The sequence below is a fragment of the Papaver somniferum genome, chromosome 5 (genome assembly GCF_003573695.1).
Source record: "Papaver somniferum cultivar HN1 chromosome 5, ASM357369v1, whole genome shotgun sequence".
Taxonomy (NCBI): Eukaryota; Viridiplantae; Streptophyta; class Magnoliopsida; order Ranunculales; family Papaveraceae; genus Papaver; species Papaver somniferum.
The window spans coordinates 92,216,599-92,234,733 of NC_039362.1; the positions used below are offsets into that span (position 1 = coordinate 92,216,599).

Genomic DNA, 18,135 nt, shown 5'->3' on the forward strand with positions numbered 1-18,135 from the left:
GATTAACAGAATGAAAACTGAAAATTATCTTTAGCACGATTAATAAATAAAAGTCAAATTGTCGATAATATGAAATAAACTACCAAACACAAGGAAAGTCAAGTTTTCGATAACAAAGTTAATAAATCTGAGATAAAACTGTATTTAATCAAACACTAAAAACATAAAAGTTCAATGACCACCGCCCCTCTTGCCGGTTCCACGACCACCTCCACGACCTCTTCTTCTGGCACCTCCACGTTCATCTTCCGCCACACCGTCATCACCTGTTGGGCCGCTACTACTACCTCCACTTGTGCCTTCACCATCTTCTCGATTCCTCTTTTTCGTCTTCGGCCTTTTTATAGGCACCTCGGGTCCTTTTCCTTTGGTCATCATAGCATCCAACTCGTTGATGAAATAATATTGTTCCTCCACCCTCAATGGTGTTTTGCAACTAGCTTTTTTCTTCATTTTCTTGACCAACTCCTTACCCGCCGCAACCTAATTTCATTTGTCAACAACTTCTAATTATGAGTAACTTATTTATGTTATAACAAATTCAAGAGTAAAGATTAATGCAATTATTACCATTGTCTTGAAAGCCTTCGATAATTCTTCATAAGTGGAATTTTTGGAGATGATGGTAGCCTTTTGCTTCCCCTTCAACTTATAAACTTTCTTCTGACTTTCTTTATTAATAATAAATGGATGAGAAATTTGGTTGTACCAATCCATGTAGCTCGGATCAGCTTCACGAGGATCATCAGGCACGGGTGCTATCAAATTCATATTCAATATGTTGGCATCTAAATTCTTCCAGTGCTCATTGCTCGGCTCAGGATCATACTTTGGAGTCCATGAAGAAGTGGTGCTTTTAGTTCCAGTAGAACTCTTTGGCATCAACGTGAATTTCTCGTCAAAAAATGGGACCTTTTTGACAGCTCCTCCTTGACGTAGTACACGCCGAGGATCAAAAATTACACAACCACCAGGATAAAACAATGGTCCGTAGTACAAACCTACCAGCATGTCTTCATCAAGAACAACTTCATCACGTTCATATTCCACCGACTTTTGTTATAGATCAAAATCGACGTCTTTGACCTCTAAAGAGTCTAACTTCTCTCTCAAGTTTTCCACCAACTGCTCTTTATTCCTTGTCATCCCCTCCTCAAACTTGTAGTGTGCCGCTGTTGGAAGTGTATCAACCCAATTGACATCCTTTTCCAATGTTTTGCACAATTTCAAAGTCGAGAAATGGTCATATACCCACACCTACATCCAAAATTTAAATAAGAAATGATATGCAAACCTTAAATTTTGTGACACGAAAGGTATTGGTTCAGCTTGATCAAGTTCGGCTCATAATGGCTATTACATATAAGCCGAACCATACACTGAATCCCCAACCTAAAATTTTGGATAAGGTTCGGCTCATATTGGCTATTACATATAAGCCGAACCATACACTGAATAAGGACACAATTGCATTGTTGAAAAAAAAATGGAAATTACTCGACAATTACCTGAAACAAAGTGAAGTTCCCTCTAATGTTTGTACTCGTCAACCTAGAGGCGGTCGCAATTTGGTCGAGAAGGTAATCTAGAGCCGCGGTACCCCAAGCGTATTGGTTAATGGTTTCAAGATCCTTTAACAATATAAGATAATTGGCATTCACCTTGTTTCCAGATAGGTCCGGGAAGACATCTCTGCCAAGAGTATAAAACAAATAGGCAGTTGCGGTTTGCTTAACTTTGATCTCGTCCATTACCAACACCCCATTCTTTACTTTCTCATCTGTTTTCTCAAATTTCTTTTTCAAATTAGTAAGCTTAACCTTCTTGAGCTTCTTATTTGTCCCTCCTGGAAAGTTAACAGAATCTACATCTCTAACGGAACGACAAAACTCGAGTTTGGTCTTATAATCACTCCAACCAAGAAATTTGTTGTACAACTTATATAGCTCAGTCCAACTCATATCATAATAGTCAGCATACACACTTCTACCCCTCACTTTAAACCCTGTAATCTTGTTCGCGTCATCGGGAGTGATTTTCATTTCCCCAAATGGTAGTTGAAACGTATAAGTCTCTGGCCAAATCTCTCGGTGAAGGCGGAGGCCGTGACATTATCATACTCCTGGTGTCCATATTTAATGATAGGCCATAAAGCAGAGGATTGTACGTAAGCCTGGACTTTGGGAACCTCTTCAGACAATTTCCATTCCTTAGCCCTCTGATGTCTCAATACTCGGACCACATCGTTGTGATCAGGAGTCTCATATATTCTCTTTTCCCAAGATTCGGCGTAACCGATCAACACCCTTCCTCCATCTTCCGGAAATCCATGTGGCAAACCATCATCTCGAGCTGGGATTAAGTTTTTCTCATCAGGAATGTGCAAACCTTTAACCCGGCGTTCAACAACATGCTTCTCTTTCGGTTGATGTTGAGGTTCCTCATTAACATGACTACCATCAACTTCTTGTTCTTCTCTTTGTATCTCTGGAAGTGGTTCACGAATTTCTAATGTTGCTGCTCGCCCTTCAGCTCCAATTTCTTTTTACCTCCTCCTTGAGGATCGGGTGTTTTAGAAGTAGAAGGTGTAACCTCCATCCTCCTCCTCTTTTTAACTTCGTTATTCCTAAAACAAATTTAAAACTTTATTAACATATTGAATTAACTAAAGTCTAGGATCGGCTACCCCGTAACACCTATTATGAGACGAACCCATTGTAACACAGTGCTATGTTCGGCGTATAATGAAAAGTAACATCAAGCCGAACATATTAAGTCAAGGGTTCGGCTACCCCGATAAACACAAAAGAAGCCGAACTTAAACCTAGTTCTGTTGCAAACTAACAGAAGATGGTTCAGCATATATTCAATATTATACAACACGTTGAACCTATACTGAAACTCCTAACTTTGACAAGGCTCGGCGTATATTTGGTATACTATTTCATGCCGAACTGTTCATATATATTTCCAGATTCAAATTGTGAAGAACAGTTCGGCTCAAAATTCACCTAAAATATGCGCCGAACCTATCCCTGCAACCGTCTAAAACCCTAAGATTTTTGGAATTAACCCTATTGAATCGATTAAAAACATCAAATAAGAGATTGGGTTTGTAGAACTTACTTTCTTATCCTCATTTCAGGAGTTGGTGCTTCGATTTGTTGATTTTGTGGTTCGATTTCAGGTTCAATTGGTTCTTCTTCAATTGAGGGATTTGAAGACGATTTTGAACGCCTACCAGTTGCCTTTTCCTTTCTACGAACCATTGTATAGTTGAGTTTAATCGACGATCAAATTTTCGCGAATCGACGATGAAAAAAAATTTCTCGCGAGGAAGAAGAAGGGTTCGACTGCTAGAGAAGATGAAGAAGTTAAAAAGAAACTGATTTTGATTTTCTTAAAACTGATTTTAGGTTTTTATATTAAGGGCAAGGGTAGATTAGTAATTAAAACGGTTGGAGGGCATATGGGTAATTGAACTACCCAAGGGATACCCCTTATAAGGGCACCTTAGATGGGATTATTGATTTGTATGCCCTGAAAGTTTTATGTATGCCCTAAAACGGGGTTCGATTAGAAACTTATCTACCGTGTAATGCTAACTTATCCGTTCACCAAGGTCCATTATCTCGATAGGTAGTGTGGACTGGTGGGGGCCTGGGGCATTCACTTCACCTAAAGGCCCAAAGCCATATCTAAAGTAATCATTAGAAAGAAGGTCTCATTTATTATTTTTTTAAGCATACATATTATGAAGTTAAACTGCATACGGGAATGTTATGCCTAGAGAGTCTGCTATTACAATAGAATTTATAGGTGGGGAATTACATTGTCCCATAATGTTGTTGCGAGCTTCCCTTTAGCGCAATCATCTGCCGCTCGATTTTCCAGACCGTCCACTGCTTGATTTCTTTCTCTGTAGATGTGTCTAATAGTATATTGTTGAATTTGGGTAAACTTATACTTGATTTCTGCAATCTGATTAGAAATATACCATGGAGCATCGACGTCCGAGGTTAGAAATCTTGTTAAGTTCTCCGAGTCTGTTTCAAATTGAACTTGTGGCCATCCCCGTTCTGTTACTGTTCTAGAAGCGATGAGCATGGCCCAAGTTTCGGCTGCAAGTGAAGTGGTGATACCCAGTGGTTGTGTTATTGCCAAGATTGTGCCGACCTCCTCGTTTCGGCATATAATACATGCTCCCGCTATCCCCTTGCTGCTCCATTCGTGTTAATTTTTATCCAACCTAAGTGGGGTTTGAGCCATCCGACGAAGATAGTTGTTGTTGCTAGTGTTGTTTGCGTTGGGTTTGGATAAGGTTGCATCCCAGGCAGTACTAACGTTAGGTGGTTTTGAGCCCAACTGGTATATATTCCTGCTGGAGTTTGATGGCCATTTGCGTTATATTCGTCGGATTTGGATGTTGCTAGCGATAGACTGTATCGTTCCTAGGTATCCATAATGACCAAGAAGGAAGAAAAAAGCTGTGATGACCGGGGTTGGAGCTTGTGTTTTGAGGAGTAGGGAGACTGTCGTATGATGGGGCAGTGAGGTGGGTATGCTATGAGTAGGGTTTTGGTTGTTTGTGAGATGAAGTAGAAGGAGGTTTCAGGAATCAATGGCTGTTTGACAATGAAGCAGAATGTGACTGGACGTTTCAGGACTAGAACTGCATTGACGACATAAGTTGGAGTTGGTGAGTTGGATACGGTTGAGAATGTTGAGGGTTGTTAAGCCCTCATTAATTTCTTTCCACAAGAACAATTGTACTTTTGGGGGATACGGGAGTGTCTAAGGGAAGGTAGTTGGTGGGAGAGGGTTTTGATGGGTTTGTGCAGCTTAGTTGATGAGGCAGTTATATCCTGATGTCGTCGTATATTTTCCTCTTTTGTTAAAATGCCAAATGATCTTGTCTGGTTGGTTGTTCTGTGGGATGGGAATGGTGACGATTCGTTGAACTATGGGTTGAGGAAGTAGATTCAGCCTATCATGATTTCAGTTCCTTGTTGAGGGTCGATGATGTTAGCAACCAATTGTATGAGATAACATAGGGATAAGTTAATGTTTTTAATAAATTGTGGAATCCAGTTTGATTGGATAGGGGTGTTTAATCCGTCTACAATTTGATGGAAGGGATGATGTTTGAAGGTTGGTATAAGCGATGCTAGTTGTCTCCATTGTGGGCTGAGAGATGACGGTAGGGGAGGGATGTTTTCTAGAATGGGTGTTTGTTTGAGCGATTCTGCATTATATAATGTGGCTAGTATAGAAGTAGGTTTTTTGTGAATGTTCCAGATTCGTTTCATGAGAAGCGCTTTGTTGTGTTCCTTGCTGCTTCTAATTCCTAATCCCCCCTGAGCTTTGGGTTTATAAAGCTTGTCCCTTCCTAGTGGGTAGATCTTCTTGATGGAAGAGTCATGGCCCTAGAAGAAATTTGTTGTGATACAATCAATTTTTTTTTTTGTTAATGTGTGTAGGAAGGGTTTTTGTTTGCATGGCTGTAGGGGTAAGTGACGATTTTATGAGTGCGAATCTGCCAGCTTACTTTAAGCATTTAGCCATCCAACCTTTTTCCTTACGAGTTAGGCGCTGAAGGATTGAGGCAAAGATATGGCTGGAAGATCTTCCATATTTAAACTGCACTCCTAAGTAGGTGGGGGTGTGCGTGGGTGGGTGGGGGTGAGTGGGTGGGTGTGCATGTGCGTGTGTGTGCGTGTGTGTGTGTGTGGGGGGGGGGGGGGGGTTGTGTGGGTGTGTAGTATTGCCTTCCAGAGTTGTTTATATGTTATCAATAAGTCATCCGCGTACATGAGATGTAGTATTGACGGGGGCTTCTGAGAAATGCGGAGCCCTTTGATCTTTTTCTGGTTTTCAAAAACTCTCAAATTTGTGGATAGTATTTCCGCGCAAATAATAAATATATAGGATGAGAGAGGATCTCCTTTCCTTATTCCCCTAGTTGGGGTGATGTACCCATGTGAAGTGTTGTTGATATTGATTGCGTAGGTTATTGTTGATATGCATAGCATAATATAATCCACGAAGGTAGATGGGAATCCTAATATGGTAAAAGCTTGTTTGATGAAACCCCAGTCCAAGGAGTCATTGGATTTTTGAATATCTGGCTTAAGAGCTATTTTGGGATCTTTAGTGCGGTTTAAGGTTATGATGTAGTGAAAAAGTTCGGCAGCGATAACAATGTTTTCGTGAATGGATCTTTGTGGCACAAAGGCACTCTGATATGAGATTATTAAAAATGGGAGTACAGGTCTTATGTGATTGACCAATATCTTTGAAATGATTTTATAAATGACATTACATAGCCCGATAGGCCTAGATTGGAATGGTTTTTAGAGGTGATCAATTTTTGGGATTAACGTGAGGTTAGTATGGTTCATGAGAGCGTGAATACTAAGGGAAGTAAAGAAACTTAGAACCATATCAATTAGCTCTGATTGGGTCGGTTCCAAGAAAACTTTGAAAAGCTTACTAGTATATCCATCCGGTCCCGGGGCATGTTCCGATCCTATTGAGAAGAGCGCCTCCTTGATTTCCTTAGGGGTCACTTTGGTTGTTAGGATATTACATTGTTCAGGGGTTAGCCTTGGTGATATTACTTCAAATAGGCTTTCGTTAATTACTGATCTGTGAAGTGCTCAATCATGAGGTTGATAATTTCTTCCTTATCTGTAATCCAGGTGTTTTCATGATCACGGAGTTGTTGTATGTTGTTGCAGCTTCTATGAATTGTAGCCTTGGTATGAAAGAACGTTGTGTTGCGGTCTCCCGATTGAAGCCATTGGATTATGGATCTCTGATGTCAGTAAGTTGTGTGGCATTCAAGTAGATTTAAGTGTTAAATTCGGAGTTGATTTTTTTGTTGAATCTAATTTTCCAATTCAATACCAGTTTGCGTCGCACATTGATGTTGGGATTCTTTAATTTTTGCGGTCGATTTTTTATCAATGTAGGAAGGTGGCCGAAGTTAATCTTGTTCCATTATGTGAGGGCTTCGCCTGGTTGATATGAGTTTAAGTTGGAGATTTAATGGTGGATACAGTAACAACATCGTATCTCTACATCTCTCTTGATAATTATGGCGGCGATTTTTTAATAGAAGCACCATCATGAACAACCACAAATATTTTAGCATAATGAGTTTTCCTCTTAGAAAATTAAAATCCCACGTTTTTTAGCAAGTTAAGTTCTTTGATCTGATCTTCTTCGGTAGAAGCAAACTAGATGGATTTCTAGAGAAATTCACATCAAGTTTTGGATGTTTATCTTTGGATTACCAACTTCCTCATTTTTGATTACTGCCAATGGTTATGAATCGGGAAGTTCATTTCATCCGATATAATATGCAGATGTAATTATTTTTGCCTGTAATCAGAAAGAAGATTCCTTATTATTATTTTAGTTTTGGTTACTTGCTGACAATTAATACATATTCAATTCTAGTAGATACGTCTATATTAATTGTAATCGAGTATGAGACTCGATCTTGTAGAATTCTTATCTTGAAAGATAGATACCAAGTTTTATACTTGGCAGAATTCCGATTTGATTATTTGGATACGACTATAGATCTTCCAAGTACTCTTCTTAATATCAGGTTCTCAGACTCTATATATATACATATTATCAAGGATCATTAAGTTGGTCTACTTGCGATTGTATTAAGTTTTTCCCAAACAGGTTGCTGAATAAAAAAATTGGTGGTGTACTTGGTACCCTCTATTTTTCACAAATATATAGAACTTCATACGCAACCTTTTTGGAGGATTTCCAAAAATAGTGCGAGACTAGAAGGAGGAAGATTGATAAACCATATGGAACTTCGGTACCAATAGAATTCTTAAAAATAAGGATTCTGTCCACAAATTAGAAGGGTGAAATATCTATTTTATTCTTACTTAAGAGGGAAAATATCTTCAATACCATTACTTGAAAAGCACCGAAGAAGGAAGATACGTTAATTGAGAAAAGTGTGTGTCTCAAGAAGATGAAACCTTTGAAAATTCATGCCAAAAGTTTGAAGTTTAACATATCAATTTATATGATTAGATTTTCGAAGAGCATACATGGAATCTTAGCTAGTCAAGTAAAAATTCCCATGGATCATGTTCTCGCCTCTTTCTTAGGTGTCAGATAGGTATGGAAAATTTTATACTAAGAGCATAAGTTTAATTGATATTCACATGAAGTCATTATTATTTTTGGAATTTTTATCGTGATATTGTAGTATCAAGTCATAGACTTACTAACGATGCATTGAGAATAAATTTTGACATTCAAATCACGTAACTGGGTAAAAATCAGATTAAATGTAAGAACATATCCTGGGATAGATTTAATGGAACGGGGTTCAACAAGAACTATCGTTATTCTCTTTTTTGTTTAATGGCTACAATTGACATGGAATATCAGAACTAGAGTCCCAATACTATAATAAAAAATTATCAAAAAGGTGAAAATTCAAGTAATAATATTCAAGACACAAACTAAGTATAGTTTGACCAAAAACTCTTATTGCGGCACAGTTCTTGTCATGAGGCAAGAATGCACTTTTTTTAACACAACTAAGATGTGTTGATGTGAGCATCAATGATCTCACCACTAGGTTCCTCCACATATTTGTTAACATCCATTTTCATTGATCGCTTAAATCTAGATCTCTTCTTTCTTTTAGGTTTATCCTTTTCCTTAGAATCATTCAAACTTTTAGGATAATAAGGAATATCCTTACATACCTTGGATGGGTTTGACTTTTCAAAGAATTGAAGCACATTCTTCAAGCGACTAGCCCTCCGCTGCAGTTTGTTGACATACCTTACCTTTTGTTTCTACTTGAAACACTGTTTGAGTTCGTGACTTTCAAAGGTACAATAAGGACATGTTAGGTTGGAGAGGGATTCAGGAGCATCACAAGTTTCTGCATACAAACAAAATTAAGACAGTCTTGGAATAATAGCATAATTTTCATTAGTGGGTGAAAAATCCATTATATCCTCTAACGAGTTTGATGAAGGATCATCAAAGAAGTTTTCAAGATTAACGAGATTATTGCTACATTAATTAAATTTGACCACTTCAACCAAGATATATACTCTTGAAACATCTTCCTCTTATGACTCATAACGATCAGATGTTTTATCAGGTGTAGCATCAAGACTCTTATTGCCAGTGTATTTCCTGCGATTTGGGCATTCATTAGCAAAGTAACCAAACCTTGTACACTTGAGGCATTAAGGCATATCCTCATCATCAATATCATTATCCCTCATTTTAGGAGAAACACGATTATGTGGCTTGTCTAATAAAGAGGGGCGTTCTCTAAAGAAACATTATTTCTCTTCTTGATATGATCTCTGTTCTTTCTTGTGATAAGAGATATTAAATTGTAAAGATATTCATCTGATAATTCATCAATAAGACTTTTCTCAGAGGTGCCTACACTTTCATTTTTATCAAGTAATCGAAAGGTAATATCTTTTCCAGCTTTAGTTTGTTGTTCATGGTCAAAATTTTTTAATTTTACGACGAGGCTGCTCCTAGAAAGTGTATAATAAGATTATTTTCTTTAGTAATAATGTGTTTCTTAGACTCGTATCGATATAGAAAAGATCTCATAATTTTCTTCACAATATCTCTTTTAGGATTAGTCCTTCCAAGCGCATTACTATTTCAGACAACTTGTGATTAAATTCCTCAAACAAATCTTTGCCAGCCATACGAAGGTTTTCCCAGTCAGAAGTTAGGTTTTGAAACCTTGCTTTGTTTTCTATAGTATTCACTTCAAATACGATTTCTAAGATATCCTTACTTCGACGTAGTGCACGTAGACACATGATGTTTAAGGTCTTGGCTTATGGCACAAACGCTAGCATTTATTCCATCAGAGTTATGTTTAGCATCATTGATTTCGTCAGCGCTATATTTAAATATATATGCCTTTCACTACAATTTCTCCGCCTCATGTAACCATTGGAGCATCGTACCCCTTTATGACAAGACCCAAGTTGTGAAATCACGAGCATGTAAGAATGAACGCATAAATATTTTCCACCATAAATAATTTCTGCTATCGAAGACTGGTCACTGGTGGTACATTAATAGAGATTGCACTCTTGTCCATAGATTAAGATCGTCACAAACATACACTTATTAGGTCTAAAGATGTTTGCATGCTCTGATACCAATTGAAAAGGAGGGGGACAATTACACTACCAACTTTTTCATTCGAAAACCTGTATGGACAAAACCTAATATAATTGCAAGTAGACCGACTAAGTGATCCCTTACAATATGTATATAGAGTTTATATATCTATCTCTTCTCAATCAGAAAGTCTAGAAATAAGAGTATGTGAACCTGATTGTTAAGAAAAATACTTGGACGATCTCAAAAATCAATATCCAAGATCAATCTAGTCGTACCCAAATAATTGAATTGGAGTTCTGCCAAGTATGGAACTTGTTATATATCTTTAAAGATACGAATTCTACAAGAACGAGCCTCGTAATAGATAACAATTAATATGGACGTATCCACTAAGATTGAATACGTACTACTTGTATAAATCCCATTATAAAGATAAACAATATAATGCGGACAGGAAAAGCACAAAACACCAGATGTTTTGTTAACGAGGAAACCTCAATAGCAGAAAACCCCGGGGCCTCGTCCAGATTTGAACACTGAACTGTATTAATCCGCTACAAGCACTAGCATACCATCAGACTTCAGACTGGAATGTAGTTGAGACCAAATTAACCCTTCAAGAAATTCAGCTGCAGTCGTTCTCCTTACGTCTCTTGAACCTCGCAAGGCTCTACGAAATTGATTTCTTTAGCTGACGTCATTTACAACGTAAGAGTTGATTCATTCTAACTGAAGACTTTTGATACCAATATGCCTCTAACATATAAGCCTATTTGATTACCCTTTGGATCGAATAGATCAAGGCTTGGAAATATGTTTTCAATAGACAAAGCTAGCAAACCTCACAAATACGGAACACTTACATTCAGTTAGTTGAGAAGCATGGATTCTTAACCACCTCTCAAGAACAACCTTAAAACTAATTACTTAAGAATAGGTTTTTGTATATCTATCTTGAAGAATCAGAAAGTCTGAGACGAAGAGAACTTTGTGATTTCTATCTATCTCGTTCCCGAAAGAGATTACTAAAACCTCAATAACATAATGAACAAGATCTGGATATACGAAACATCAAGGTAAAGATAGTCGGACCTGGCTTCACGAATCCCTAAGTGAAGTCTTCAGTCATAGACCTAATTATGTTTCATAGAGGAACCTAGGTCAGTAGAGGACGACTTTAACAAACAACTAGGACACAGAAGTGTCAGGAATTTAATTTCCCCGTTGACTGAGTCTTTCTATTTATGAATTTGCAAGACCATGGTTGGTTATAATTCAAGCTAAGATAATTTGAGATCAAGAAAACATTTTCTTTGTTTAGATGAAACTCTTGTAAGGAGTCCACGTAAGCATGTGAGAAATATGTCTTGAAATCACATAGAAGAATATACACTATGGTCCGGGTGTCTGAACCGTGTATAATGATAGTTCTTGGCAAATATGCCTTTTGAACTTATAAGCAATATCGTGTTCATTTAAACACTTAAGGTTTGAATCATGATGCACTTAGAGGTGTTTATGAGAGTTGTAGCAATGCTAAACATATTTATAAAAATAGTTTATAAGCATCTGCAAATTCGTACTGGGTAGGTATGCAAAATGGTACGCATACCGATGACCAATTCGTGAATTCAGAGACCAACAATACGCGTACTAGGTATGTGTACCGCTTGGTTGTTCATAAACTCAAATTAATACAATACGCGTACTAGGTACGTGTACTATTTTCCGTTCTCGAATTCAAAACTCTTTAGGTATGCGTACTAGGTATGCGTACCTACTTATTCTGGAACCTCAAATATCTATGGTATGCGTATAGGTGTACCTTCCTTGAGTCCATATTTCAGTAAGTTCTTGGAACCTTCTTTTGATGTTTTGGAACATCCCCAAATGCCATGGATATAAAATATCATTGTTTGGGAAATTTCTAAATGATCCATATGACACAAACCTAGTTCTTGGACAATAAATTGTTTTGAACTAAGATTGCTAAGGACCTGTGAACATCCATTGCTTGTTACATATTTCGAGACGTTTAACAAGACAAGCTTGACGTGAAATTTCTTATCCGTAACATTAGCTCTACTAGAAGTCATACGTCATAGTCTCATATAGATATAATAGTAATTCATGTGAGTAAATAGAATGGTCCAGTCTTCACATACCTCTTGTTGATGAAGCCAAATGTCTTCGTTTGATCTTCAGTTTTCAGTCTTCGAGGGTTATTCCGTGATGTCTGATACTCAACTACCAGCCTCTAAACCTAGTCCGAGACTTGACTTTAGTAGACTAGAAATCAAGATATAATTTTGTACAACTAACATCAACAACAAGCTTGAGATAACAAAACTTGCAAATTCGACTGAACAATGCCCTAACATTGAGAAAACTATTTGAAGTTTTGTCTTCAGTTCAATTCAGAATTTTCATATTTATACGAAAGGAAACACACTAGCCGATTTATTAGCGAAGCGAGATGCTTCTGTAGGGTCACATTGGTGGGATCAACCACCTTTGTTCATTTATTCGCTATCAAAAATGACGGATACCAACTGATTTTCTATAAATTCAGATAGTCTTGTAATGTCATATTTCTTTCGATCTATTTCTTTGGTCTCTCATTATTATTTTTGGACGGAGTTGATCCTATATTTTACTTATTTCTTTGTAAACAAAATCTCTTTGCAAGTTTTAAAAAAAGAAAAGAAAATAGATAAAAGCCAATAGGTTAAACTCTATGGGTGCGGCATGGAGTTACAAGTTACAACCGAACTGTATCTTATGATTAATTGATTATTCTCCTAAAATGGCTAAAGAAAAGGATTACTTGGTTACAAGTTCATCAAGTCCCGAAGTCTCAACCAATGTAGTCAATTTCGGACATCTCGGCCGGAATTCCGGCGGAATTTCCGTTTTCGGACCAACATAAAACGAAACACAACATTCCGCCGAGACGGAAAGTACCCGGAAAAGAACCGGAATTCCGGCCGAGATGAGGCGGAAATGAACCGGAATTCCGGCCGAGATGGTAATGCAATATTCAATGATGGCAATCCAACCAGGAGGAGGCAATCAGATGCCGATGATGGCAATTCAACCAGGGGGAGGCAATCCGATGGTGTTTGGAAGCCATCAAGGGCCAGTTACATATTTCATGCTTCAGGCATTCGTCCAGCCAATGCCGTCGTCGTACATACCAAATCTGATGCCTCGTGGTGGACACTCAGATGCATGAAGCAACCCTTTTGAAGAGTCAATTCCATTATCAGGATTCTTAGTTAAGTGCAGGCACTAGATTCTAAAATATTGTTACATTCTCTAACCCCAGAATTATGTTAGGACTTAGGAATAGGGGTTAAGCATTCTTTTTCTTTTTTTGTTGGGTCTAAGGAATCATAAAATTCTATAAAAGATTTTTGGAATAGCAGCTGATTTTATTTTCATTGCTTTCCCAGGAACTTTGTTCTTCGCGTAAAAGAGAATATTGGTAAGAACTTATTTCCGGTGCATCAGTCATATTACAATTTATTATATAGTCATTATCTATACTTGTAAATAAAAACATATGTAGAAATTATATATAAAAGATGGAACCGAGATTACACCGAGATTTGGAAACGGAATCTCCCCGAGACAACGTTGTACCAGTGTCTCGCTCGGGACCGAGACAAACCGGAATCCGAGATCGACTACATTGGTCTCAACCAAACCTGGCACATTGGAATCGAATTACAGTCTCTCTGTCTATTTTTTACACATTGAAGGAAGAAAGACAAGATCCGATCACACAGAGTCCGGAAGTGCCCAACCCTACGAATTACTAAACAAAAGGAAAGAAATAACCCACTTAAAACTTAGATCCAAACGAGGACAATAATACCACTTCTTAATTCATTTTCTTCAAATCAAATTAGATCTCCAGATTCTTAATAATTTTGTTTACTTTAATCAAAACAAACAGAATCAAATACCCAGAAAACGTCAAAAATGAAACCTAAACAATTCAGTTTCATTAAATCAGTCTCACTCACCTAAGAGTCACACTCACAAACCCTCTCGTTGAGACATCAAAACAATCGAAAACCCAATCAAAAACATCCAGAGAAAGATCCAAAAATGTCATCAAAATCAGTTTTTGTATCAAACCCATTACTCAATCTCTCTTCTCCTTCAAAAAAATATGATCTTTGTAACTTCAAGACCCCCATTGTAGCTATAGCAACTGGTAAAAGACCACCATCAGTATCAACAGCAGCAGTTCCTGAAACAAATACAAAAACAAAAATGAATCTTGGGTTTAAAAGTCTGTTAGATACATTTTGTATAGATGTACAAAAAGCAGAAGGGAGACCATTAAATGTTCCATTGATTGCTCCATTTACAATTGCAACATCAAAACTTGTAAAGGTTGAGAATGTTGCAATAAGGGTTGAATTGAATAATGGATGTGTTGGTTGGGGTGAAGCACCTATTCTTCCTTTTGTTACAGCTGAAGCTCAATCAACTGTACTTGCTAAAGCTGCTGAAGTTTGTGAGTTTCTTAGATTGAGTAAGCCAATGAGACTAAATTTCCTTCTTAATGAAATTCAACAACTTCTCCCTGGACATCAATTTGCTTCTGTGAGTATGCATACTTTCCAGCTTTGATTGTGTTTGCATGTTTAATTTGAAGTTTGGGTTGTGAGTGATTTGAGATCCTGAAAAGTTTGAGCCTTCAGAGAAGAGAATTTGCCTAATTGTCGTGCCCCAAGTGGGTTAGGGTCTAAATTTATATCTTGATTTGGTTAAACAATGTGGTTCTTGATTTCAGCTAGAGACCTTAGCATTACCTATTGGAATGTTCAGTTCTCCTTTTAATTATGGTTAGTCTCTTTTGTACTAAAAACTATGGTAGAGACTGAATTTTGGTGCGTCCTATGCAATATAAATGATGTTCAGATTGAAAATTTTGGTTATGTTTGAGGGTCGCTGATTCTCTTAATCTATCAAGGATATTGTTCTGAAGGTTCATTTTCTTAATGCAATTGTTAAATTGTAGTGGCAAAAAGATTGCTGTGGTCTTCGATATTAGATGGCTTAACTTAAATGCATGTGCAAAAAGTTCCGGGTATCTGGTGTAAATTGTTAAATTCCATAAAAGGTCTGGCTTGGATCTGCCTCCATCCGCCATATTAATAAGTGAAACTAGTCTTTCATAAGTTGGATTGCTGAAGAGTAGAAAGAAATAGAGGGATGGTGATTTCTTATGCAGCCACTAAAACTTGCATGGTTTTAATGAAATAACTGAGGGGAACAGTGGTTTTGCTTATTTTGTAGTATTCTTATGCGTAAAATAATTTTGTAGTTCTCATGTAGCCGTATGCTTGTGTGAAGGTTAGGGCAGGACTTGAGATGGCATTGATTGATGCAGTTGCAACAAGCATTGGTGTACCACTATGGAGATTGTTTGGTGGTGCATCGAACACCATTACAACTGATATAACAGTTTAGTTCCTTCCTTGCATACTAATGCTGCTATATCATTAAAACAAGTCTTCCTAGAAAACAGTTCGCTGTTCTCTCTTTTCATCAACTTTTATGGTCATTATTTAACAAATGTTGTATGTGCAGATTCCAATTTGTTCTCCAGATGAAGCTGCCAAATTGGCTTCAAAGTACCGTAAACAAGGATTCAGCACCTTGAAGCTTAAGGTTGGAAAGAATCTGAATGCAGACATAGAAGTTCTCAAAGCCATAAGGGTTGCTCACCCTGAGTGCTCATTTATATTGGACGCCAATGAGGGATATACATCCTCTGAAGCCATCAAAGTGCTTGATAAGTTACATGGTAATGAAGTCAAACTATGGTGCAAACATTTTTCCTCATCTGCTGTGAACAATTCTCATAGCTATCATGATATTCTCCACAAATTTTGTTCTTCTTGCACCTCTCTCTGAATTTGGATATATATATTTGTCGACACTGTTGAACGTTTCTATACTGTTGCATTGTTGCAGAAATGGGTGTAACCCCGATTCTCTTTGAGCAACCAGTTCACAGGGATGACTGGGAGGGTCTAGGTCACGTGACTCAGGTTGCCAAGCAAAAGTATGGGATATCTGTTGCTGCAGATGAAAGCTGCCGAAGCTTGGTTGATGTTGAGAAAATCATCGAAGGAAACCTAGCTGATGTTATAAACATCAAACTTGCAAAAATTGGGGTTTTGGGGGCTCTTGAAATTATTGAGCTTGCAAGGAAATCAGGCCTGGACCTCATGATTGGTGGCATGGTTGAGACTAGACTTGCCATGGGTTTTTCTGGTCATCTGGCCGCTGGTCTAGGGTGTTTCAAGTAACGTCTCCTTCTTTGTTCTTTTTTTTTAATCCACTGATCCCTTATAGCCAGGCATCAAAATTCTGAAATATTCTCATTTTGGCAACTTTGCAGATTCATTGATCTTGATACGCCTCTTCTACTTTCCGAGGATCCAGTTGCTGAGGGTTATGAAGGTATGTTTCTTTCTCATGCAACCACTCTGTACCCTGATATTAACATCTTTCATCCATAGTGTAATTGTAGATACAAGGAATTGAAAACTGTTATGCTGAACATTATCACTTTGTTGCAGTTTCTGGTGCTGTTTATAAGTTCACTAATGCCAGAGGTCACGGCGGCTTCCTTCACTGGGACAGTATTGCATGGTAAGTTTTACCCAACATCTCGCTTTCCAACTTGTTTGCTCTGCAGATTCATGTTTGATTGCCAAAATCACATGCATAGTACATAAGATTACAAACGGTCCTTTGTTTCCATATATTTATGCCAAGTCTATGTTCTACTTTTCTTTTTTTTCTTCAGATCACAGTCATAACAGAGACGACAGTTGCAGTATACTAAGATACAGAAAACGTTGTCTCTGTGAGGTTGTTGAATTCAATTTGAAGTACGGGTTTGTCTATTTATTTATATGTATGTAATGATATGCACAAACATGATAACAAATCTCCAGTTTATAATGCAATGGATTAGAGTTCAGATGGGTACTATGTTTTGTTTAGATGAATGTGGCATTTATATTCTAGAATCAACAGCTAGAATAGGGTGCTGCACCCGCAAGCATTTTGCGATTCTAGTTGTTGTTGCTAACATCATTTGAAAAGAAGTTGTGTTAGACCTATGAGTTCACCATTGGGTACTTACAAAACATTTTACTCGTGGGAACAATTGTTGGACCTGATAACCTCCATGAATGAAATTGCTGCAACGACTTTTAATGTCCAGGGGTCTATGGTCCAAATGAAATATCTGCGAACCATCTGAAATTTATCAAATAAAAGTACCCCTCTCTATGATGCTACATCTCAAAGATGAGACAAGCTTTCAAATGAAAGTCCCTTTCTATTCGTGAGAATTTAATCCGTGCAAGAAAGATATTTGCATTGCATTAATGCGATGAAACATTAAGCAGGAAAATTACACGCATCTCCAACTCATAGAGAGTGGAGTGAAGAATCCCTCATCCAATGCAAGTGGGAATTCGTACCGAGGGCTAACACAAGACATGGGCCAGCACGGAGAATATATTTCTAAATGTATGATTCAAGGCATTCCATATGAGGCGCATACACATCAAAAGATCACTTTCCTTTTTTCACTGTTTGTTATCTACATTTGGGGCTAGTAGGTGCAACCAACTAATTTTAGTGCGTTTGGTGCGAGCATTAACATGATTAGCTAGTGCCTAGTGCATTAATGACACAATTAGAGGATAGGACTTAAAGTATGATAATTTTGTTAGGTCTTAATTATTTAACCGGCGAGCATATTTGCGTGTGGCACTCCCATAACGCGTCTGTAGCAGGAACGAAATTTACCGAGTAATACATAGAGACCAATAAAGATGTACTCTATTTTCAGAACTTTTATCGAATTACATTAAATATGTGAGATCTACAACCGTACTATTTTTGGCTGAGTGACTGCTGTCT

General features: G+C 37.6%; 1 protein-coding gene across 2 annotated transcripts; it reads left to right on the top strand.

The window, feature by feature from the left end:
- The first annotated feature begins 13,942 nt into the window (after positions 1-13,942).
- Positions 13,943-17,190, top strand: LOC113282216 (L-Ala-D/L-amino acid epimerase-like). Of its 2 annotated transcripts, XM_026531190.1 has the most exons (7): positions 13,943-14,787; positions 15,541-15,651; positions 15,778-15,994; positions 16,165-16,498; positions 16,595-16,656; positions 16,776-16,848; positions 17,006-17,190. In XM_026531190.1, coding segments are annotated over exons 1-7 (1,302 nt in total). In that variant the 5' UTR covers positions 13,943-14,283; the 3' UTR covers positions 17,007-17,190. The 2 variants fall into 2 exon arrangements, with proteins under 2 accessions (XP_026386975.1, XP_026386973.1); XM_026531188.1 differs by lacking the exon at positions 17,006-17,190 and having other exon boundaries at positions 16,776-16,852.
- Positions 17,191-18,135: the final 945 nt, after the last annotated feature.

Excerpts from the sequence above, each read along its gene's own strand:
- LOC113282216 (XM_026531188.1), top strand. The coding sequence starts at position 14,284 with ATGTCATCAAAATCAGTTTTTGTATCAAACCCATTACTCAATCTCTCT. Across the intron at positions 16,499-16,594 it reads GCTGGTCTAGGGTGTTTCAA|ATTCATTGATCTTGATACGC; the intron begins GTAACGTCTCCT and ends GCAACTTTGCAG. Across the intron at positions 16,657-16,775 it reads AGTTGCTGAGGGTTATGAAG|TTTCTGGTGCTGTTTATAAG; the intron begins GTATGTTTCTTT and ends ACTTTGTTGCAG.